This window comes from Grammomys surdaster, unplaced genomic scaffold, assembly GCF_004785775.1.
Source record: "Grammomys surdaster isolate TR1022 unplaced genomic scaffold, NIH_TR_1.0 125750, whole genome shotgun sequence".
Lineage (NCBI taxonomy): Eukaryota > Metazoa > Chordata > Mammalia > Rodentia > Muridae > Grammomys > Grammomys surdaster.
This window is the reverse complement of record NW_021620582.1, coordinates 2769831-2794515: the sequence shown is the minus strand read 5'-3', so window position 1 is coordinate 2794515 and position 24685 is coordinate 2769831. Positions and strand designations below refer to the sequence as shown.

The window sequence follows — 24685 nt, the reverse complement described above, 5'->3', positions numbered from 1 at the left end:
GGGAGGGAGGGAGGGAGGGAGGGAGGGAGGGAGGGAGAGAGGGAGAAGAGAGAGACAGAGAGAGAGAGAGAGAGAGAGAGAGAGAGAGAGAGAGAGAGACAGAGACAGAGAGACAGAGAGACAGAGAAAGAGAGAATGAGAACTGACTCCCAAAAGTTGTCCTCTGGCTGCCACGTGTGTGCTCTAGCACTAGAGTTCCTGCCTGCCCCAGCCCTCCCTTATATTAACAGGATAAAAGAAAGGATGAGAACAGTGCTTTATCAAATCAAGAAAGAAAATTACACAAGAAAGAACTAGGAGTGTGGGGTAGGGGGAGGAGGGATGTCTCAGCTAGTACAGTGCTTGCTCTGTAAACATGAGGACCTGGGTTTGGTACCCTGGTACCCATGTAAAACTTAGGCATGGCATTGCTGTGTGAGCTTGTAACCCCATCACTGGAGGGGACTAGAGATAATGGGATCCCTAGGATTCTGAACCCATACAGTCTAGCAGGAATGGCAAGCTCAAGTGAGAGACCTTGTCTAACAAATTAAAATGGAGCTGCACAGAGTTCAGGAAACACTAAGGAAAATGGGATGAAAAATCTAAGACCCTGAGGGTGGGGAGGACATGGTGTGAGCTGCTGCATCCATCAACTCCCAATAGCTATGGTTACCTGCACAGGATGAAACCAGTAAACAGCTCCACTATGGACAGGAGAGGACTATGAAACTTCACCCCAGCTAAGAAGTTCTTGGCAACTGAGGATGCATTATTTCTCTTTGGGGATGCAGGTAGTAGGTTGCCTATGTTCATATAGGCAGGGCTAATTTGACTCAGTGAATTATATATATTTAAAAGAAGAACATGAAAGTAGGAAGGAGGAGTCGGATGATTGAGGCTGGGTATGATCAAGATACATTAAGTATGTATATAAGTAGGAAATTATCAAATAAATTTTAAAAAATCTGCCCATGGTAGTGAATAGTTTCATCACAGTACTGGGGATGCAGAGGCAGGTGGATCTTTGGAGTTTTTGGCCAGCCTGGTCTACAGACTATGTTCTAGGATGCATAGTGAAACCCTGTCTCAAAAGAAAAAGGAAGAAGAGGAAGAAGAAGAAAGGGGGGGAAGGGAAGGGAGGGGAGATGAAGGGAGGGGAGAGAAAAGGAGAGGGGACGGGAGGGGAGAGGAGAAGAGGAGAGGAGAGAGGAGAGGAGAGAAAGGAAGGAAGGAATCAAGGTAACCAGGCTGATGAGACGGCTCAATGGGTAAGGCACTTGGTACCAGCTCTGATGATTGGAGTCAGATCCCCAGAACCCACACGGTGGAAGGAGAGAACCAGTTCTCAAAAGTTGTCCTTTGACTTCTGGACAGACACTGTGGCTCATTTGTACCCACATACATATACACACTAAATACATTAGTAAATGTAAATAAAACATTTTTCTTGGGGCAGGTGTTGAGACGGAATCTTTCTATCTTTGGTTGTCCTGGAGCTCTATGTAGATCAGGCTGGCCTTGAACTCAGGGATCTGCCTGCCTCTGCCTCCCAAGTGCTGGGATTAAAGGTGTGTGCTAGCATACCCAGCGAATAAAGCATGCTTTAAAATGAGGTGGCTAGTAATTGAGGAAGACACCAAAGTTAACCTCTGGACTAAATAAAAGACAAAAATCCATTTAAAAAATATCCCTAGGACTGAGGTCCTTTGTATGGAAGACCCAAACATTTGAGAAATGCTGTTTTACAATTGAGTAGAGAAGGAATCAATGAAGGAGACTCTAATGTAGAAGCCAGAAAAGTCAAAGGAAAATTTAAATTTAGAATAAGAAAGAAAAAGAAGTGAGAAATTACTTTAAGAAAGGATTAAAATAATCAATGCTGGAAAACAGCTCAAGGTCTTGTAGGAGAAGACTGAAAATTTCCAGTGAATTCTGTGGTGTGGAGTGAAGTGAAGCTGAAGGATGGAGGATAGATGAAAAAGTTAAATGGTATTGGGAAAATGTAAAAAGCAGCTAGGTATGGTGGCAAATACCCAGAATCCTTCCCAGTACTTGGGAGGATGAGGTAGAAGAATTTTGAGTTCAAGACCAACCTGGTCTGAACAGTGAGATCCCATTTTAAAAAACAAAACTGGCTAGTCGGGCTGGAGAGATGGCTCAGTGGTTAAGAGCACTGACTGCACTTCCAGAGGTCCTGAGTTCAAATCCCAGCAACCACATGGTGGCTCACAACCATCTGTAATGAGATCTGATGCCCTCTTCTGGTGTGTCTGAAGACAGCTACAATGTATTCATATATAATAAATAGATAAATCTTTAAAAAAAAACAAAAAAAAAACTGGCTAGTCATGATGGAGCCCACCTTTAATCCTAGCACCAGGAAGGCAGAGACAGGTGGATCTCTGTGAGTTTGAGGCTAGTCTGGACTACAAAGCAAGTTCCAGGATAGCCGGGGCTATTACAGAGAACCTTGTCTTGAAAATTCAACACCCCATCCTAAAACAACCAATAGAAAACAAATAAAAAACAAAGCTGGTAGGGCATGTAATACCATTTAACTTAAGAAAACAAAAAGGAGTATTATCTAAGAGCTGCCTATGTTTTGCTTCTTGTCGTAACAGTCAATGATTAATTGAGCTTGCTTTTTTGAGGCAGGGTCTCAAGTAGCCCAAGATGTAGTCAAAGATGACCCTGAACTCCTGATCCTCCAGCCTCAGTCTCTCCAGTGCTGTAATTATAGGTTTGTGCCACCATGTGCAGTTTAAGACATGCTGGGGATCAAGTCAGGGCTTCATGTAACCTATGCACTCTACCAGCTGGGCCACATGCCCTAAACCTGGCAAAGAGTCTTAAAAGTAGCAAGAGAGAAGCCACTCACCAAGTAATACTCAGCAAGATTAACAGTGACATCATGTCATTAACATTAACAGACATACCAGAGACAAGAGAACACTCAAAGTTCCCAAAGATTATCAACCAGAAACTTATATCCAATAATACTATCTTTCAAAACTGAAGGAGGAGTTAAAAATATTCCTATATAAACAAAAATTTAGACAGTGAACTTATCACTCTCAAACTTGCCTTATAAGAAATACTAAATGGAGTCTTTCAGGCTGAAATGAAAGAACACTAATTAGTAACTCAAATTCGGAAAAGGTAATTATTTAAGTAAATACAACAAAAGACAGTTTAAGTGCATTTTTCTTGGTAGCCTCCCCTCAAAGGATTTAAAAGACAATTGTGTTTGGCAGTAATTTAAAATTTGTGTTACTGAGTATATAATCTAACAGAACTATGAAGTTTTGGTAAGTATTGATGTTAAATGTGGTACTAACTTAAACCAGGTTTTTATAAATTATGTTAGTTGTAATCTGAAAACAGTTTTGAATATTGTAAAGGAAATAATAAAGAGATCTAAAGTGCTGCACTAGAAAACAATCAAGTTAACACAAAGAAAGGCAGTAATAAAGGAATTAATGACAAAAGGATAACATTTATAAAAGAAATAGAAAAATGGCAGTTCTTTCTTATCAGCAATTATAAATGTATTCAAGTTTCCAATTAAAAGACAGAAAATCAGGATCAATGCTGCTTAAGCCTGGAGACCTGAATTCAACCCCCTAGAAACCACCTAAGGTGGAAGGAGAGAACTAACTCCACAAAGTTGTCCTCTTATGTCCACATGGATGTCATGGTTTGGTATGCATTCATGTGTACACATACTAAATTAAAAGAAAAAATTACATAGAATCAAAACAGGCTGAGAACAGGGCACAGTGGTAGATATTTGTCTAGTATATATTTGATCTCCAGCACTGATTGAAAAGAAGAAAAAATGAAGGAAAGCAGAAAGCAAACAAGGAAAGAAAGAAGGGAGGAGCCGGGCAGTGGTGGCGCACGCCTTTAATCCCAGCACTTGGGAGGCAGAGGCAGGCGGATTTCTGAGTTCAAGGCCAGCCTGGTCTACAGAGTGAGTTCCAGGACAGCCAGGGCTATACAGAGAAACCCTGTCTCGAAAAACCAAAAAAAAAAAAAAAAAGAAAGAAGGGAGGAAAAAAAGAAGAAAAAGATTGTGTATGTGTCTCAATGGGAGTATGCTTGAGTCTCCAGATTCAATCCCCAGCTCATCACACACAGGACCTTCCATGAAGAAAGCCAACAAGAAAACCCGACTGGCTGTACTAATGTAACAGACAAAACAAGACTTTAAAAAACACTGTTACTACAAACAAAGCCCATGTTTTACCTTTAAAGTAGAGTGAGAAAATAAACACCTTTCAGGTTACAAACTGTTATTTTATGTGCTGGTGAGATGGCTGAGCAGATAAAGAATTTCCTCAAAGCTAATGACCTGAGTTTGCTCTCTGGAACTCACCAAAACTTGGACGGAGAGAACTGACTCTACACAGTTTCTCCTGACTGTCACATGTGTCTCATGGTTCAGGAAAGTAGAAATAAATTGCCATGTTTATTTTTTATTTTATTTTATTTTTTGGTTTTTCAAGACAGGGTTTCTCTGTGTAGCCCTGGCTGTCCTGGAACTCACTCTGTAGACCAGGCTGGCCTCGAACTCAGAAATCTGCCTGCCTTTGTCTCCCAAGTGCTGGGATTAAAGGCGTGTGACACCACTACCTGGCATAAATTGCCATCATTACAAAAGAAATTCAGTTAAACTTTCCTTTTAGACTTAATTTCTACTGCCATCTTGTGGCAATTTTGAAAATTCAAATGACTTAAGTTATTCTGATGAGTTTTTTTTTTTTTTAAAGTAGAGGTAGAATGAGAGACAGAGAGAGGGAAAGGGAGAGGGAGAGGGGGAGGGGGAGAGGGAGGGAGGGAAAAAAGAAGGGAGGGAGGCAGAGAGAGAGAGAGAGAGAGAGAGAGAGAGAGAGAGAGAGAGAGAGACTGACTGAGACTCTGACTGTTGTGTCATGGTATACATGTAAAGATCAGAAAACTACTTTAGTTGGTTCTCATCTTCCATCTTTTTAAAAATGATTTATTTCATAGGCCCTGGTATTTTTGCTTGCATGTATGTCTGTGTGAGGATGTTGGTTCCCCTGGAGCAGGAGTTACAGACAGTTGTGAGCTGCCATGTGGGTGCTAGGAATTGAACCCGGGTTCTCTGGAAGAACCAGTGCTCTTAGCCATCTTTCCATCATTTTTTTCAGGAAAAAAGTAAAACAGCATTATATTATGCATAGAACACTAGGAATTTCTGGTATCTTAACAGAAAATAGAGACTTCAACCCTCTCTCACCAGTGTAAGAGTCTCTGGGAGTGCTCCTTTCATGCAGGCTTCTGCTTCCCTGACAAAAAAGAATGACCATTAATTACTCCATCCTGGTTCTCTACATTCTAGACTCCCCATTGTTTCTCAGTAACAATTCATTCACACATATATTATTCTCCCACTGTAGCAGGATATTTATTCTGCAACATTGTATTCACAGTAGAGCTTGGTGATTAGGCAGTAAAAGAGGAGGTGGAACTGGGAGAAGAAAAGAAGAAGGGGAGGGGAGAAATAGAGGAAGGGGTGGGGAGAAGGAGGCTATCAGTCATGGTGAACTACGGATGGGAGGATGGGTGGAAAGCTGTCCTGGGTAGCAACTTCTATCAAAAGGTTAGATAGTGGGTAACAACTCTAATTGTGTAGGCATCTTGTTGATTGAGCATTTCTAAATATATAAATCCTTTAGATAATCATTAAGCTTTAAGAGTCTCATTTCTACTGGGTACTATGAGGATGGCAGATACTGTCTGGGGTTCAGCTAAGCTTTGTGGATGCAGCATAGTGGACTGGCAGAGCCATCCCCCATGCTGGTGTCTCATGGGTGCCAGGACCTGCACATCTAGCTAGCTGGAGCCTGGGTCAGAGCCAAGGAACAGTGGGAACATGGTGGCTGCTGGGGAACTGGTGGTTGCTGGGGAACAAGCCAGACTGGGCTCCGTTTTCTAAATATTACCCCTACATCCCACATTGTATAAAATGGTCTTAAGAGGGACCTATGCTCTTTTACTTCAAAATGCCCGTGGCAGATTCTGTGCATTCAGTTCTTGAACACTTACACTACAGTCACCCCTGTTGAGTCTGTGTCATTTTCTAATATTGAGTATCCAAAATAGGCTCCATATGGCATGAAAAGATTTGTGCTGAAACCAATAGTCTTGTTTTTCTAAGCATTTGAAACCTCAATATATAAAAAATAATATGATCATTACTTACCTGTTCCACATGACCGATGCCAGCCACTGTGTAAGGGATGGACTCCATAGAAGAAGAGCGACTAACAAAATGAGATAAAACAAAAATGCAAACAAGACAAAAACAAACACAAAAACTGATGTTACATTTGACTTGGCAGTAATTCTCTTCAGTTCCACTTTGAGCCACCTCATTCATCTTCCAACTTTGTCACCAGTTACAATGTTCAATAATAGGCTTTCTACTCACCTGACTACTTGGCTGCTATGCTGGGAACTGGGTCGTGGAGCAACTGAAAGAGCACCAAGTGTAGGGAAAACTGCCATTAGTGGGACACTATCTTTATCTGGCTTATCTGGCTAGTTCGCTTTAAGTGGTTATCTGGCTATATCATGTTTCACACATTATATGTAAGATTAGCAAAATCATGTTATGGTCTCTGAGGAAAAAAACAACTTCCATATGAGGAAAAGATATTTATCTCACACAGGGATCTGGAAAGGATTAGTTTTTGTTTTTCACCTGACTGTGATGGAGAAGTAATACCCACTGGTCGAGGTGTGGTTAACCTACAAGAAACCAAAAAGAAGGCAGCTTCGATCTCATGGAGCAGAATTAGAGGTCACATTAGTCAACCAACCATTGATTATAAAGACAGTAGCTTTGAGGCTGGAGGAATGGGTCAGTGGTTAAGAGCAGGGACTGCTCTTGCAGAGAAAGGACAGCCTCTAAGCATAGAGCACTTACTCCACAGGAGTAAAGGCATCATCACAGCATACAGAAGCCAAGTTTCCTTGTGAGGTCCCTTTACTCTCCATTTCCCCAGTGGAACCTTCCTCTACTCACTCATGGAATAATTCTGCAGTTTTTTTTCTTTCTTCCTTATAGCATCTTACCAAATATTCTCAACTTTACATCTACTGATTCATTCATTCATCCATCCATCCATCCATCCATCATCCATCCATCCATCCATCATCCATCCATCCAGCTAGCCATTCAACAAACATATCTATGTTCTATGCCTTGAGATTAAAACAATTAGCTATGAGAGAGTCATAGGCTACTAAGAGAGAAGGTAAGCCTCAGGCCTGGATAGAACACAGTAGTAGAGTGCTTCTTTAGCAAGGCCTGATATTTGACATGCCAGGACCACAAAGGAAAAAAACAAACAAACCCAAGCACAATAATGTTTATATATTATAATGGACATATAAAAATACAAAAATTTGAAATATTAGATGGTAACCTCTGTGACTTCAGGAGTGCTATGTCTTTTGAATACATTCACCATTAAAAATATTTAGTAGTTGGTAAAGCACAGACATTAATCAAAATGTCTGCTGTTGTTGTGCTTAATATATAAACAGTATTGCTGAATGAATATTTATTGAATGAACAAATTCCAACTCGATTTGATGCAGTCATTATGGAGGAAGTGATACATGTTGGATCTTGAAGGATTAGTAGGAATTTATAAGACAGAAATCAAGTGTGAGCATTACAATCAAGATTTCATTTCAGAGCTGAGCATGGTGGCATATGTAATCTTAGCTACTCAGTGAGTCAAGATCACTAGTTCAAAACCAGCCTAGGTAACTTAGTGAAGCTGTCTCAAAATGATTAGTAAAAAGAGAACTGGAAGGGTGGAGTGAGGGGCCATGGTACCTTTAATCCCAGGACTCAGAAAGCAGAGGCAGTCAGATCTCCGTGAGCTCCAGGCTGGATAGGGCTACATAGTGAGAGTCCCCTCTCCATAAAGGGGGGGGGGAGGTCTTGAAAGCACTAGCTCAGTGGCAAAGTACTTGCAAGACCCTACCCCCCCAGTACCAAATAAATAAATAAATAAATAAATAAATAAAACAAAAATATTTCACTTCTGTCAGAGACTCAGGAAAGTAAAGATAAGTTGGTCAACCATTTTATCCTTCATGGAGCCACACAATTAGGGGTCAAGAAAAACTTCCTGACATAAGAAAATGGTTAAGGATTAAGAAGAGGGAAATGCTAGGTACCATGAATTGTTCATTACGCTGTACACATGTAGCATATTATCATATATTTAAGTACAACTGTAAAACTGAACATGCTTTAAAGAACAAATCAGAAAATTTCAAGTAGAGGGCTAGTGTGGTAGAACAGACCTGCTTCCGTAGTAGCAGCGTGGCGATCCCTGTAGGTGGGAAATGGAAGTGAGGGAAGCTATAATTAAAGGTTCTAATTAATGGATTTTAGACTGATTTGTTAGATAATTTACCTGAATACTTCCCTAGCTAAGGCTCCCAACAGAAGGACAAAAGACTGTGTTTCATTAGAAAAGTATTAGCTTTGAGAGAATAAAAATTTAGTTTCTTTTCATAAAAGCATACTGGGGAGCTAGGCAGGCAGCACATACATGTAATCTCAGTACTAAGAAAGGGAGGCAAAAGACTCAGGAGTCCCCAGCTAGCCATTTTCAGTAAGAGGGATCAGTTGGTAAAAATGCCTGCTAAACCTGACTGCATTTGATTCCTCATTCCCATTGTGGAAAGAGAAAACTGCTTTCTTAAAGGTACCTTCTGACTGATACCTGTCCTCATGCACACATCACATATCACACACACACACACACACACACACTAATAATATTAAATAAACCTTTAAAAAAGAGTTCAAGGGGCTGGAGAGATGGCTCAGCAGTTAAGAGCACTGACTGCTCTTCCAGAGGTCCTGAGTTCAAATCCCAGCAACCACATGGTGGCTCACAACCATCCGTAATGAGATTGAATGCCCTCTTCTGGTGTGTCTGAAGACAGCTACAGTGTACTCATAAATAAAATAAATAAATTTAAAAAAAAAAAAAAAGAGTTCAAAGCTGAGGGTATAGACTCAATCTCAAACAAACAAACAAACAAACAAATAAACAAACAGGGAAAGGATCCTGAGGCATTTTGGACTTCTTCAAGAGAAATATTAAGTTGAAACACATTTCTTAATGTGGGATTCTCATCAGTTATAGCACAATCCACTGACATTTCAGAATGGTCAAAAATGTGCTAACTATTGATGCTTTCAGCCCTCCAAAGTCTTCTGTACTCTTATTGACTACAGTGTGCTTACAGAAGGAATATGAGTTTTCTGGGAAGCACTGTTCTATATAGCCATCTAGAAAGATGGACAAGGTAGGAAGTATAATAAGAGTCTTCTTCAGCTTTTCATGGTGGCATGGGTGGCAGTCTCAGATCACAGGAGATTGAGACAGAAGGATTCTGAGTTTGAAGCCAGCCTGGACTCCACAGTAAGAACCCTGGGGATGTAGCTCAGTAACTGAGTGTTTATCTCGCACATGAAAGACCCTGAATTTGATTTCTAGAAACCCAAAACAAAACATGTAAAAAATAATATCTATTTCATTCACCTTTAGGATGGCTAGAATTTTCTTCAGTTCTCCATTCTCCTTTCTTAAGATTGATAGCTCTCTAGGCAAAAGATGGAAACAATCAGGTCCAGGTCACTACGATAAAAATTATTACTATTATCAACATCTTAGTTAATGCTTACTGAGAAGGGTCTGCAGATATGCAAGGTACTTTCATCAAGGATCTGGTAATTCATGGAGAAAATGGCAGGGTGTTGATGGTAAAAACAAATGAACAAAATAAGCAGTTATTTGGTATGACTTCAAGGGGTTTTTGCATAGAATTCCATTTCTTCTTCATACACAATCTTGGACTATTGATGTTTAAAAGTTTCCAACAACTGGGCCCTTGAGAAAGCTTGGTGGAGAAAGGGATTGTATCAGATCTGATGACTTGAGTTCAATTCCCTGAACCCACATAGTGAAAGGAGAAAACCAACTTTCCAAGTTGTCTTGTGACCTGGCATGCATGTAGAGATCAAAGGACAACACATATCCATAAATAAACATTAAATAAACAATTTAAGTTTCTAACAAGGATTCTAGTTTTTTTCATTAGCATTTTATTTTATGTACATTGGTGTTCTGCCTGCACGTATGTCTATGTAAGGGTGCCAGATCCCCTGGACCTGGAGTCACAGGCAGTTGTGAGCCACGAAGTGGGTGCTGGGAATTGAACGTGTGTCCTCTGGAAAAGCAGTCAGTGCTCTTAACTGCTGAGCCACCTCCCTGTCTCAAAGATTCTTTTAGCTTAAGATTTCCAAAATGCACTCCTTCCACAGAAACATTTTGAATGTTATATATATCTCAGTGTTATCAGTATGAGTCCGCTATATGTGATTTCACTGAAGAAATGATTTTGAATATAATGAAGTAGAAGAGAAATGCTATAAAGTGAGGAGGGTCCATGGAGTGAAGAATGAAAAAAATAAAAGAGACCAAGGGGAACAACCAAAAATGTCATACCTGACTTTCCTAAGACAAATATGAACACACATAGGGCAACTTTCAGTGCTTACATCTGGAAAGTTCTACAGCTTTACTAAAAGATGGAAAGGTGCTAGCTGGAGATTTAACTTGGTGCTTACTTGTTCTGGCTGGCTGCCGTTTCCTGGGCCTTCTTCACAGCTGCTTCTAACTTTGTAATTCTGTCCTTATAAAAGGCAATAAGAAGATCTGTTTGTTTCTTCTGGAAGCACCACACCTACTAGGAAAAAAAGAGGTCTTTGGCATACACTTCTATTAACTCCTTCATATTACTTTTGACTATAAAAGAAGTCCACTAAATCATAGTTTAGAACTGTTCTTCTCTTAGACCCTTTAGTATAACTTGTAACTCCCTAAAATATAGAATTCAACACTAGGGAGAGCCAAAGCTTTCCATTTTAGGACATTGGCTTTTCTTACTTTAGTGAGAATATTCTGGCACTATAGAATATTATATACATATATATTCATTCATTCTACATGTATATATGTGTATGTATGTATGTATGTGTGTATATGTATATATGTACATATACACACATACATACATACACACATATACATATACATTCATTCATCCTGAGAGAAAAAAAACAAAAAACAAGAGAACTTTCAAGCTCCTAATTGGTTCTAACTTACCTACTGATTTAATTTAGTTTCCACATGTTTAGCTACTATAATGTATTTTCTGTAATACTTAGACTGTGCCATTTGAAGGTTGTTTGTGCTGTTTCAATAAAAAGTGAAGATGTGACCAGGTGTGATGACACACACTTATCATCCCAGTATCCAGGAGGTAGAGACAGAAGGATGAAAAGTCTGAGGCTAGCCTTGGCTGGCCACAATGTGAATTTGAAGCTGGTATGGGTTAGGAGATCCTGTCTCAAGGAGGAAGGGCATAAAAGAATATTTCTGATTTATTTCTGGATATAGGCATATAACTTTATCTTTTGTGTTATTTTACCATTTGCCACACTAATGTGCCTACCACAGGATTGTTGAATCAGAGTTAATATTTACAAAGTGTTTTTGCTGTGTCAGGCTCTATTTTGAATACACAGCAGAATTTATGTCTCATCTGCTTTCTCACTGATTTGACTATAAATCCTTTATCGAGGGCCCTTCCCTGGGTATGTGTATTCTTCTTGTGAATTTTTTCCTCATCTGATTTGTTTATAAAAGTAAATTTTTAGAAAATTTGAACAGAGCAGAAGCAGAAACAAAAATTATTTAGAATCTTAGGAATTATCTGAAATGGTGGGAGGAGGTGTTTAGAAGTAATAGTTACTATAAATAGATAACTATGTATAAGACACAGTATTCCCAACATTCTAGTTTTAGCTGTGGGATCAACATGGAGTGAAATGAGTTATTATAAGGCATTTAAAATCTTAGCTGATTCTGATAGTTCATGCCTACAATCTTAGGCCTTATGAGGCTGAGGTAGGAGGCTTTAAGCCTTAGGCCAGCCTGAGCTATATTAGTTAGTGGACAACAAAGCAAGATCCTATGATAAAAAAGGCAGGTAGGCCAGACTGGTGAGATGGCTTCAATGGGTGCTGTCAACCTTGATGTCTTGAGTTCAAACTAGGGACCCACATCTTAGACAGAAAAAAACAGACTCCTGCAAGTAGTCATCGGACTTCTACACATGTAGTGTGGCATGTGCACCTAAGTGTATACACACACACACTCATAAATCCCCCCTCCCCCTGTTACTGTTCTATTGCTGTGAAAAGACACTATGACCAAGGTAACTCTAATAAAAGAAAGTATTAATTGGGGCTTTTTTGTAGTTTCAGAGGGTTAGTACGTGACCATCATGGAGGGAGCATAGCATCACACAGGCAGGCATGGTGCTGAAGAAGTAGCTGAGAGCTTTACATCTGGATCTATGGGGGGGGGACTACAAAAATATTAACACACTGAGCCTGGCTTTAAGGTTTCAAAAGCTGGCACTGACACACCTCCTCCAACAAGAACACATACTCCATCCAGCAGTCAACACTTCTTTAACCTAACTCCTGAGTCTTCATTTGGTAAAATGCAATGTTTGGTATTTTGTTTTAAAAACAACAGGTATGGAAAGGCTGTGGCTCTGAGAGGTGAGGTAGGTGGTTATTGGTCATTGAGGGAGGTTGGTTGCAGTTTGTTAGTAGTCATGCTCAAAGAAGAAACAAAAGAAATTGGATTCAGGGCTCTCTCCCCTCTCCCCTCTCTACTTTCTCTATCTAGTAAAAGTGGTGAACCAGGGATAAAGGGTGAGCAACAGAAGAACCCACACCACAGCAAACACCAGCTACACTACACTTTTCTGGGATTTCAGTTACCCAGGGTGCAGTGTGGTTTAAAGTATTTTCAAATCAATCCTTGTAGTGCTTGTGTTTGAGTAACCCTTACTGTACTTAAAGTGATGCTGGCAATTTGGAAACACCAACAAGAAGCCATGAAGTACTTCCTTTTAAGTGAAAAGGTACAAGTTCTCAACTAAAGGGAGAAGGGAAAAAAAGTGTGAAAGTTGTTAAGATTTTGCTAAGAATAAGTATACCCATGTATCTTAGCGTTTCTACTGCTGTGATGAAACACCATGGCCAAAAGTAACCCAGTGAGGTAAGTAACTTAGTTTACATTTCCATATCACAGTTCATCATCAAAGGCAGTTAAGGCAGGAGCTGATGCAGAGGCCGAGGAGGAGGAGGAGTGCTGCTTAATGGCTTGTTTCAAATGGCTGAGTTCTTTTAACTTTAACTCAAAGCAGCACCTTAGGGGCGGCACCACTCACAGTCATCTGTGCCCTCCCACATCCATCATCAATCAAGAAAATGTACCACAGGTCAACTGGTAAGGACACTTTCTTGAAGTTCCTTCTTCCCAAAATGACTCTGGTTTGTGTCAAGCTGACATAAAACAAGCCAGCACATCATAAAACTGTGCAAAGCGAAAAAGAAGTTCTTCGGTTTTTGCACTGTGAATCTCTTATTGTGGCTAATTTACAAATTCAACTTTACTATAGGTTTATGTGTACAGATGGGAACCATAGCACATATAAATTTTAGAACTATCTGCTGTTTCATCAATCCACTGGGGATCATGGTATTCCTTGTGGCCGAAGGACTATATTGTTTATGATTCTTAAATTAGGCATTATCTCTACAAACAGGTGGATCTTTTGTTTTGTTTGTTTGTTTTTCGAGACAGGGTTTCTCTGTGTAGCCCTGGCTGTCCTGGAACTCACTCTGTAGACCAGGCTGGCCTTGAACTCAGAAATCCGCCTGTCTCTGCCTCCCAAGTGCTGGGATTAAAGGCGTGCGCCACCACCGCCCGGCTAAAAAACTTATAATGTAGTTGAGGATCTGTGAATGACTTTTTTGGTTTTTTGTTTTGGTTTTTAGAGACAGGGTTTCTCTGTGTAGCCCGGGCTGTCCTGGAACTCACTCTGTAGACCAGGCTGGCCTCAAACTCAAAAATCCGCCTGCCTCTGCCTCCCAAGTGCTGGGATTAAAGACGTGCGCCACCGCTGCCCGGTGTAAACAGGTGGATCTTGATAAACTGAGCAGAGTTGGCACTAGAGGCAGAAAAGGGCTGAAGAAGACAGCAGCAAAAAAAGCGCAGATTAATCATTTTTAAATCAATTTTTAAAATAGTTTCAAAATTATTTTACGTAGCCCAGCTGATCTCAAACTCATGATCTAGTTCTTCACCTTTCCAAGTCCTGAAGTCATAAGCATATGCTACCATGCCATCTTCATATCAGTAATTTCAAAGTAAATTTCTTATAAAAAACAGAAAGGATCTCCTTATCATTATGAATAAAACTGGCATGTTTATAGTTGGCTTTTCTCCCTCCACCCTGCTTAGGCAATCATATAAACAACTTAGTTTGCATGGAACTTCAGCATGAACGGGTCTATTTGGTTTGGTCTGTTGGGCCTAATGTGGTGGCTCAGTCTAATCCAATAGTCTCCTATAAATTTTATCTATAAATTTTATTTAACACACAGAACATACTTCTTTTTGTTTTGAATCTAGGTCTTACTACATATCCCTGTCTATCCTGGAACTTGCTATAGACTTGGCTAGCCTTTAACCCACAGAGATCTACCTGTCTCTGTCTCTCCAGAGCTGGTTTTAAAGGTATAAAGGCACTGCAATGCTCAACTAGAACATAATTTTTATTTATTGAGGAAAGCATTGTAAAACTTCATTTCTGAGTTAGGTCTATCAAAAGGCTGGAAAGAGTAAAGGAAAGACACCTGGCCAGTTTATGGCCACAGCAACAAGGTACCCGCAATTATCTACGAGAAGGAAAGGTTTTTGGGCTTATTGTTCCTGAGGTTATAGTCTATGCTAACCAATTGTATTAGGTACTTTTCTGTTGCTGTGATAAAATGCTACGGTAACAGGAACAAACAGAAGAACTTGATCTATGGTACAGTTACAGAGGGTTGAAGTCCACGATGGTAGAGCAGGAAGCCAAGGGCTTACACACAGAAGCACAGCATAAAGTTGAGTGAACTGGGAGCAAAAGTCTCTGACTCCTTAGAGCCCACCCCTAGTGATGGACTTCCTCCAGCAAGGTTACATTTTCTAGACCTTCCCAAACATCACCATCGGCTGGGAACCAAGTGTTCAAAAATCTGGGCGGGGGGATTCTCATTCAAAGTACCACACCAAGTAACCTTGGTTTTGAATCTGTAGCAAGCACAGTGGTAAGCCCTCAACTTTAAATGGCTGGGAAGAGACCAGGATCTCCATGTTCCCTTCAAGGACATGTCAATTATTTAACTTTCTTATACTAGCCTCGCTTAGAACAAAACAACACAAAAAACCAGGGTCTTGAACTTTATGTAGCTGACGATGCCCTTGAACTCCTGATCCTCCTAGCTTCACTTCTTGAGACCTAGAATATAGGCATGTATCACAGTGCTTAGTTTTAGGGGGTGCTAGGGAGTGAATCTAGGGCTTCATGCATGCTAGGCAAACACTATCAACTAAGCTATATTACCATCCCAAACTTTACCTCCTATAGGTTCCACATACTCTAATAGTGCCATAGACAGGTGGCCAAGTGTTTAACATATGAACCTTTGGGAGACAACAGTTTCCAAATCATAGCAGAGGCACAGTTATGGAAGCAAAGCTCAGCAGATTCACTATGTATTTTTGCTGTTTGTTTTTTGCTTCGGTGTTGTTTATTGATTTTTTTTACACTAATTTATTTTGGGAGGAGGCACATGTAGCCATCAGAAAATAGTTTGAAGGGTTCTGTTTTCTTCTTTTACCATGTGGATTCTGGAGACTGAATTCAGATCATTAGGCTTGGTTGTGAGCCTAGCCTTTAACAGCTGAGTGATCTTTCCAGGCCAGGTCATTCCACTTGGAAAGAAGTGCCTTACCCACTGAGCAATCTTACTGGCTCTCAATGTGGGTTATTAAAACAAAGATTTTGTTTATAAACTAATATGTTTTATAAATGAACATTACTTGTAGCATTGTTATTATTATTAATATTTTTCTTTTGAAACAAAGTCTTTGTGTAGTCCTTTCTGGCTTGGAACTTATTATGTAGATCAAGCTGACTTCAAATCAGCTGAGATCCTTCTGTGCTAGAAGGTATATGCCTGACAAAAGTGGCTTTCTTTTTTTTAAAAGTACCTTTATTTTTTAAAGTTTTCTTGTGTGTATGTGCATGAACATATACATATGTGTGCATGCTTGTGGAGGCCAGAGGTTGATGGTGGATGTCTTCTTCAGTTTCCTTCACCAAACTTGACTTTACCATTTCCACTAACATAGCTGGCCTATGGCCTCTTGAGCCATCCCCAATTCCCTAATTCTAATTTCTAAGGATGAATTTTTATCTGGTTAAATATTTATTATCTCAAGCAGTTTTTAATGTTTTGAATACTTGTAATAGAGTTGATAAGTTTTAGAGAATTATTTTATGGTTACAGAGTTGAACTCGGGTCTTCCAGAAGAGCCACAAGTGCTCTTAACCACCTAGTCATCTTTCCAGCTTCCCTGACCCCCAAAAGTCTTACAATTACATTTATTTGTGTGTACCATGGACTGAGTATGGAGGCTGTTTCTCTCCTCCCACTATGTGGGTCCCAGGGAGTGAATTCAGGTCTTCATGCTTGGTGGTAACTGCCTTTGCCCACTGAGCCATCTTTACAGTTCTAGGTCTTATATTTCTGAATTATATTTCAGAGTTACTAGGTTAATGAAACAGAATTTGATTTTAGAAGGATTTCAACTAAAATAAACTGCAAAGGAAATGACAGAATTAGCATATCAACACTTTGAAACATGTAAGGGATTAACAAATATGTGCAAAGTTTATCATGGCAATACCATACAAATGACAGAAGAGCAACATGTACTTCTTATGAAATGCAATACCACTGAAGTTGCTTTGCCTCACCTCCCCCAGATTCAATGATGGTGAGAAAGGTTTACCTGCCCATTTATAGGAAACAGGCCCAAGGAGCACAGTGAATAACTCCATTAATGCAGTAAACAAAATCCATGTTATGAGCAGTAAGACAAAAGATCATTTTATTCTTTATTAATAAAAAGAAATGAAGTAAAAATTATAGTTAAAAAGAGACTTGAGAAATAACAGCAAAAAAAAAAAAAAAGAGAGAGAGAAATAACTGAAGCCAAGTGAAATATGTATACTTTATTGAAACCTAACTCAAACAAACTTGAAGAACAATCAGGAAAGCAGACATGGTGGTGCATACCTTTAATCCCAGAACTCAGGAGGCAGAGGCAGAGGCAGAGAGGCGCAGAGAGGGGCGGAGAGGGGCGCAGAGGGGCGCAGAGGCGCAGAGGCAGAGAGGCAGAGAGGCAGAGAGGCAGAGAGGCAGAGAGGCAGAGAGGCAGAGAGGCAGAGAGGCAGAGAGGCAGAGGCAGAGAGGCAGAGAGGCAGAGAGGCAGAGAGGCAGAGGCAGAGAGGCAGAGGCAGAGAGGCAGAGGCAGAGGCAGAGAGGCAGAGAGGCAGAGGCAGAGGCAGAGAGGCAGAGGCAGAGGCAGAGAGGCAGAGGCAGAGAGGCAGAGGCAGAGGCAGAGAGGCAGAGAGGCAGAGGCAGAGAGGCAGAGGCAGAGAGGCAGAGGCAGAGAGGCAGAGAGGCAGAGGCAGAGAGGCAGAGGCAGAGGCAGAGGCAGAGGCAGAGGCAGAGGCAGAGGCAGAGGCAGAGGCACGCAGATCTCTGTGAGTTCAAGGCCAGCCTGGTCTACACAGCAAATTCCAGGACAGCCAAGGAAACCCTGTCTCAAAAAAACAAAACAAAAAATAAAACAGAACAACAACAACAACAACAACAACAAAACCCAAAGCCCTCCCCCCCCTCAAATCATGAGCTAACTGAGGAAATATGAATGCTGTGTAATTATTTGACAATATTGGGAAATATTTAAGAAAAGAACTCTCACCTTAAGTAACACACGTGAAATATTTATATTTAACATGATAAAATGCCTGATTTTGGATAATCTGGTTGAGACTGTAGAAAATAAGGGGAAAATATGGCCATCAACTTACAATTGATGAAATAAGATGATGATTAGTAATGGAAATTCATTACATTATACATATCATATTTTCTCTGGTTTAATATATCTGAAGTTATCTATAACAAAATTTTAAAGCTAGGCATAATGATACATACTCATACTCTCAGGAGGATGAGGCTAGAGAATCACAAGTTTGAAGACTGCATAAATACTTAATGAGATATTGCCTCAAAATAAAACTTAAAAGGGCTGGGGATGTAGCTGAGAGGTAGAGACTATTTGTCTATCTCGCTTGAATATTCCCAGTGATATAAAAAAGTTTCAAAACTTAAAATCAACAACAACAACACCCGTCTTACTTGTGTTCCTGTGTATGATATGGGTTTGTGTGGGGTGCCCATGGAGGCCAGAAGAGCTAGAATTACGTGGGTGCTGGGACCTAAACAGAGGTCTTCTGGAAGAGTAATGCATGCTCTCTTAATAATAGCTATCACTGTAGCCCTTCAAAACTCCTGACTGACTGTTGTACAGTATGGTGAAGTATGTATTTTGTCTCTGTCACTGGTTTTAACATAGAGGTCCTGACATGGTTTGGATCCTAAATATGCTTCAAAAGTTCATGTGTTGAAGATTTCATCATCAGTCTGTGGCATTATTGGGAGGTAGCAAAATTGTAGGAAGTGAAGCCTACCAGGAAAAGGTTTACTTTTAAAGGTAAGTCCTTAAAAGAATATGGGGACCCTAACCTCCCTTTCCTCCCTTTCTCTTACCATAAGGTGTAACTCTGTGGCTTTGAAGCTAGCCTGGACTACTAGTGTTCCAGAAAAGCCAGGATTTCATAAAGAAAATCTGTCTCAAAAACACAACAAAAGTTATTTTAAAAGAGATTTTTTTAAATGCTGTAGACCAGAACCAAAATATCTTGTGCTGTTTTTAGTTCCTTTGAAAGCTGTTCATAGCCGGGCAGTGGTGGCGCACGGCTTTAATCCCAGCACTTGGGAGGCAGAGACAGGCGGATTTCTGAGTTCGAGGCCAGCCTGGTCTACAGAGTGAGTTCCAGGACAGCCAGGGCTACACAGAGAAACCCTGTCTCGAAAAACAAAAAAAAACAAAAAAAAAAACAACAAAAAAAAAAGATTCTGTGGGAGACGACAATAATCTTTACACTAAGGCCAGCCAACTTTGATTTTTACTCATCCGATTTTGACTTCATCTCTCAACAGTATTTGACTCAGCTGACTATATTTACCTTTGAAAACACTTTTCTTCCTTCACTTGACTTCCAGGACACCACATATTTTTGTTTTTACTTCTGATTGCAGTTTTCCTAATTTCTCTTTTTCCACCTAATTGCTTGACATTGAAGGGACTCTACTTAGATGATCTTATTTATTCCCAAGATTTATTTTCTCTGTGTATATGTGTTGGGGATGAGGGTAGGCTATTGTACATGGATGGATACATGGCTCTGGTAGTCTAACATTCAGGAAGGTATATACTCTACCACTGAGTTACCCCATATTGCTCTCTCTTCTAAGCTTTAAAAAGGACTTTCTGGCAAGCTATGAACTCATAGCTCAGTCTTTTCCTATGCCCTAAGCTCCAGAATGAGCTCAGCCCTCCTGACTTTTTTACCTGGATTTCTGAGAAACATCTAAAACCTAATGTATCTTCCTGGCAGATGCGGGAGAAAATCAACCAGGAAAAAAATGGTTGTAGATTTTTGAGGAAACAACCAAAACAAGGCAAAACCTTTTTGTGCTTTGCACCAGCAACATTACTTCTTTACTTTTTAGAAAATAAGTCATGCCAAGCATGATGTTGCAGACCGTTAGAGGCAACGTAGGTGGAGCTCTGTGAGGTGGAGGCCAGCCTGGCTTACATACTGAGTTCTAGGACAGCCTTGGCTATGTAGAGAGACCTTGTCTCAAAACAAAATAACACACACATATACTCATACATCCCCTGAACAAACAAAATAAACCTACAAAACAGGCTTTTGGGCTCTTCACTTAGCTCCCTTAGGCTAGCTCCTACTTTCCATCCCTAGAAATGCTTTCCTATTTATTTATTTATTTATTTATTTATTTATTTATTTATTTATTTAATATATTTAAAGATTTATTTATATATGTATTTTATGTATGAATCCTTTATTTGTATGTGCACCTGATTGCCAGAAGGGGGCATTGGATCCCATTATAGACAGTTGTGAGCCACTAGGGAGGTGCTGGGAATTGAACTCAAGACCGCTAGAAGAACAGCTCTAAACCACACGTCATCTCTGCAGTCCTTCTCATTTGTTTGCTTGCTTGCTTGTTTATTTATTGTTTGTGTATAAGTATTTTCCCTGAATGTATGTGGACTATGTTTATGCCTATGGAGGTCAGAAAAGTGGGACTGATCCCTGGAACTAGAGTTATGGATGGCAGTCAACCACCATGTGGGTTTTGGGAACTGAACATAGATCTTGCAAAAACAAGTGTTCTTAATCACTGAACCATCTCTCTAGCGCCTCCCCCTTTAAAAATAGGCTATTTCTTTTTTTTTTCTTTTTTTTTTTTTTCTTTTTTTTTGGTTTTTCAAGACAGGGTTTCTCTGTGTAGCCCTGGCTGCCCTGGAACTCACTCTGTAGACCAGGCTGGCCTCAAACTCAGAAATCCACCTGCCTCCCAAGTGCTGGGATTAAAGGCGTGCGCCACCACTGCCCGGCAGGCTGTCTATTTCTAATGTCTAATTCAAAAGGCATTACTTTTTCTCTTCTTCTCCTGACAGCTGCTGGTATTTTCACCTAACCTGTACTGTGTTTTTTTTTTTCTTAACATTAATAAAATTTCCCTTGAGCTTTCAGAATACAAAACGACCTTCTCTCCTGTGTGTGTGTGTGTGTGTGTGTGTGTGTGTGTGTGTGTGTGTGTGTCTTGAGAATCAACCCAGGCCTTTCTACCTCCTGGGAAACACCTCTGCCACTGAGCTATAACCTTCATGCCTTTTTCCCTTTCTGCTGCCACCACTGATTCTGTGCAAGCACTCTGCTTAGATTTTTCCCTCCTAACTGGTCTCCCTGCCTGTACTCTTTACCTAGTTATGGCCTAATCACTCAACAGCCACATTCTCTTTTAAAACTGTCTATCATATAACATCATTTCCTTGTTAAAAAACATTCCAGTAGTGCAAGTTAAAATTAAATTTCTTTCCAGGATCTACAAGTACCTACATCTCTGAACGTATCTTAAATAACCTTCCTCTTAACTGTCCTTACATTTCAGTCATTTACAAGCACTTCTATTTTTGCTTTGTTTTCTTTGTTTGTTTTTTGAGACACGATCTCTCTATGTAGTCCTAGCTGTCTTGGAATTTGCTATGTAGACCAGGCTAACCTCAAACTCACAGAAGTCCCCCTACGGCTGCTTCCCAGTGTTGGGATTAAATGATTTTTGCCACCACACTTGGCTCTATAAAGCATTTCTTATGAACATAATTTAGATCAGACATCTAGTTAGACATTAAGTGCTACAAAGATGCATCTGCCTTTAAAAAGTGAGAAAATCAGATATGTGAACAAATAAATCATTTTTAGAGTTAAGTATTTTGCAGTGGTAAAAGCAATATACGGTACAAGAAGCAAGACAACTTTTGCTACAGAAATCCTGGAAGGCTTTACTAGAGAAGGAACAGTACTGCATGCATTTGAAAGGTGCCCACTTGTGAGAAAAGATGGGGTCTATGGTATAGGAAGATAAGAAAAATAACAGGTTCTTACAAGCTCTTCAATTCCCTTGGAAAGTTTAGAGTGGAGTCAAGAATTAAAAACAGGAAGCTTTATCAAGAACTAGAACAGAGCAGAAAAAATGCCCTTGTTGAGTCATTATAGAGACTGAAAATGGACATTTAGAGTAACAGTCCATTCATTCATTTAAGGGCAATGTTTTAGATGTTTATTCAGTATTAGAAACTATTCAAAGAGAACAACAGACTAAACTAACCATATCTCTGTCCTCACAGAGCTGTATTTCAGTGAAGGATTCAAAGGTAAACAAGTACACAAATCTCTGTCCTCACAGAGCTGTATTTCAGTGCAGGATTCAGAGGTAAACAAGTACACAACAGAAAGGAGCTGTGATAACAAGGCACAAGTAGACACTGGAGCAGCTTCTAAGATGCTAGGGACGATCCTGCTGAGGAAAGAAACGTATGCAGATGCTTCAATGACACAGTTTAGGTGTAGGTACCACATCAGTTATTCAGCTACACAGATTAGGAAAACACATTTTCAGATTGCTGACTTAAGCAAACTGACCCATCACTAAAGTGATGATTAACTGACCCTTTCTATTTGTCTTACCTTGATTATTTGACCATGTACAATTGGTCCCGTGATTAGGCAGGTTAAGATTCAGACTATACATGATTTCTTTACTGATCATTAACTAACCATGGGGTTAAATATTAACTAAAGCTCTGCTCTTTCTCTTGTTCATGTGACCTCTTTTACATTTCTCCTTGGGTCTCAGCTGGATTTTATCTACTCACAACATTGAATATATCTCAACATAATGGCTCATCCAAGAGACTAAGACAGCTACAGCCAAAGCTTTAATTCTGCTTACTGTATTTCCAGAGCTAAGATTGGTGCTGTGGAAACACTAATGATAATTTTCATGTTTAGAAAAGGCATACTTAAGCTGGTTGTGGTAGGACTTGCCTGTGATCCGAATTCTTGGGAAATGGAAGAGGAACAATCACAAATTCAAGGTCATCTTTGGCTATCTAAGAAGTTGAAAGCCATCCTGGGCTATAATGAGGCCTGTCTCAAAGAGAAAAATGTTTTCTTAGAAGAACAACTGATACTGGTAGAGAACTTGCCTGCTATGTGTGGGACTCTGGGTTCAACTCCCAGCAATACACCACACAAAAGAGTAAGGAAAAGAATATCAAAGCCAAGTATGGCTTTCAGTATATGCCTTGTACAACATGCAGGAGATAGAGGCAAGAGGACTGTGCATTTAAGGTTAGCCTAGCCTACAAAGTGAGATTTTTCTCAAAACAAAAACAAAAACTTAACATGTTGGAGATGGAGCTCAGGTGGTTAAGTGCTAGCCCAGTATGTGTAAGACCAGGGGTTCTATTCCCAGCACATATAAATCTAGAGTGGCAAGACACTCCTGTGTTCTCAGCATGCAAGTGGAGGAAAAAGGATCAGAAATATAGGGTTGTCTTTAGCTACAGAGTGAGTTATAGCATATAAGAGACCTTCCTTTGTACTGGAGAGATGGCTCAGTAGGAAGAGGCATGAGCCAACAAACTTGATGACAGGAATTTAATCCATAGTACCCATGTGCTGGAAAAAGAGAACCAACTCCTGCAAGTTGTCCTACATTTTTGGTATGGTTTGCAATGGCCCTTTTCTGAACACACGCATAGGCACACATACATAGCACACAGCTGTGAGTTTGAAGAGGTGGAGGGTGGGAGGCTCCCCTTGAGGACAACAAGCAAATAAAAAAGGACAATAGTTGGGGATTTAGCACAGTGGTAGAACACTTGCCAAGCATGTAGAGGTCCCAGAGTCTAATAACCAACACAGTAACAACAAAACAAAGTGATAAAATCTTTCAAAATTAGATATTTATCTTGTGTGCCCACACATGCATGCATGCACATAGAGGTAAGAGAACAACTTTCATGAGGCAGTTCTTTCTTTCCATCATATAGGTTCCAGAGATTAAACTCAGACTGTCAACTTGGCAGCAAGTACTTTTACCCACTGAGCCATCTCTCTAGCTTGAAAAAGTCTGAAGAGAAGCATCCCATAATACTAAAAATCATCTTAGCAGAGAACTAGAGAGTAAAAACTTGAAAATCAAAGTCTTTACATCTTGGAGACTCTCTCAAATAATGATAGTACCCTTTCTCTGCCTTTTGCTTTATTCTACTACTCCTGATCATGTCAATCATTCACCAGAGCATACGAGACATCAGGAGAGACAAATATTTTCTAACATCAAGCAACTGGTTGAATGTTAATGCCAAATAAAGTTGAATATTATTGCAAAGGTTACTGAAAAACAAAGAATAAGACACACGTTCATGGATGTAGGTCTATAAGCAAAAGGTTACAAGTTAAATTACCAAATCCATTCTTTGTAGGCCTAGACATGCACTTTTTTTTCTTTTTTTTTTTCTTTTTTTCTTTTTTTTTCGTTTTTTGAGACAGGGTTTCTCTGTAAACCCCGGGCTGTCCTGGAACTCATTCTGTAGACCAGGCTGGCCTCGAACTCAGAAATCCGCCTGCCTCTGCCTCCCAAGTGCTGGGATTAAAGGTGTGCACCACTACCGCCCGGCTAAGACATGCAATTTTTAAGAAAATGCCTCTGTCTGCAGAGAAAGATAATAAGGTTCCTTAGAGCACTGTTGAGTCACAAGAACTGGTAACTAGAAGTAGGAACTACAAAGTAAGATTCAATTAGATTGCAGTTTTGACTGCATACCATAGATTCTGGGTCAGTAAAAAGTTAACTGGTAGAGATTTGTATCAGGCAAGAAAGCAAAGAGAACATTTTCTCTCCACTGTGTGCAAAGACCTTTTAAAG

The 24685-nt window shown here is 40.0% G+C and overlaps 1 protein-coding gene across 1 annotated transcript in view; it reads right to left on the bottom strand.

Moving 5' to 3' along the window:
• Rnf212b (ring finger protein 212B) overlaps positions 1–24685 on the bottom strand; it is a 38866-nt gene that overhangs the window by 8051 nt on the left and 6130 nt on the right. Inside the window, exons 5-11 of the mRNA XM_028788528.1 lie at positions 10676–10791; positions 9588–9648; positions 8335–8363; positions 6713–6759; positions 6440–6482; positions 6212–6272; positions 5246–5294 (exon numbers count right to left, since the gene is read on the bottom strand). Of these exons, the coding sequence (XP_028644361.1) occupies positions 5246–5294; positions 6212–6272; positions 6440–6482; positions 6713–6759; positions 8335–8363; positions 9588–9648; positions 10676–10791 (406 nt within the window). The remainder of the gene's footprint in view (positions 1–5245; positions 5295–6211; positions 6273–6439; positions 6483–6712; positions 6760–8334; positions 8364–9587; positions 9649–10675; positions 10792–24685) is intronic.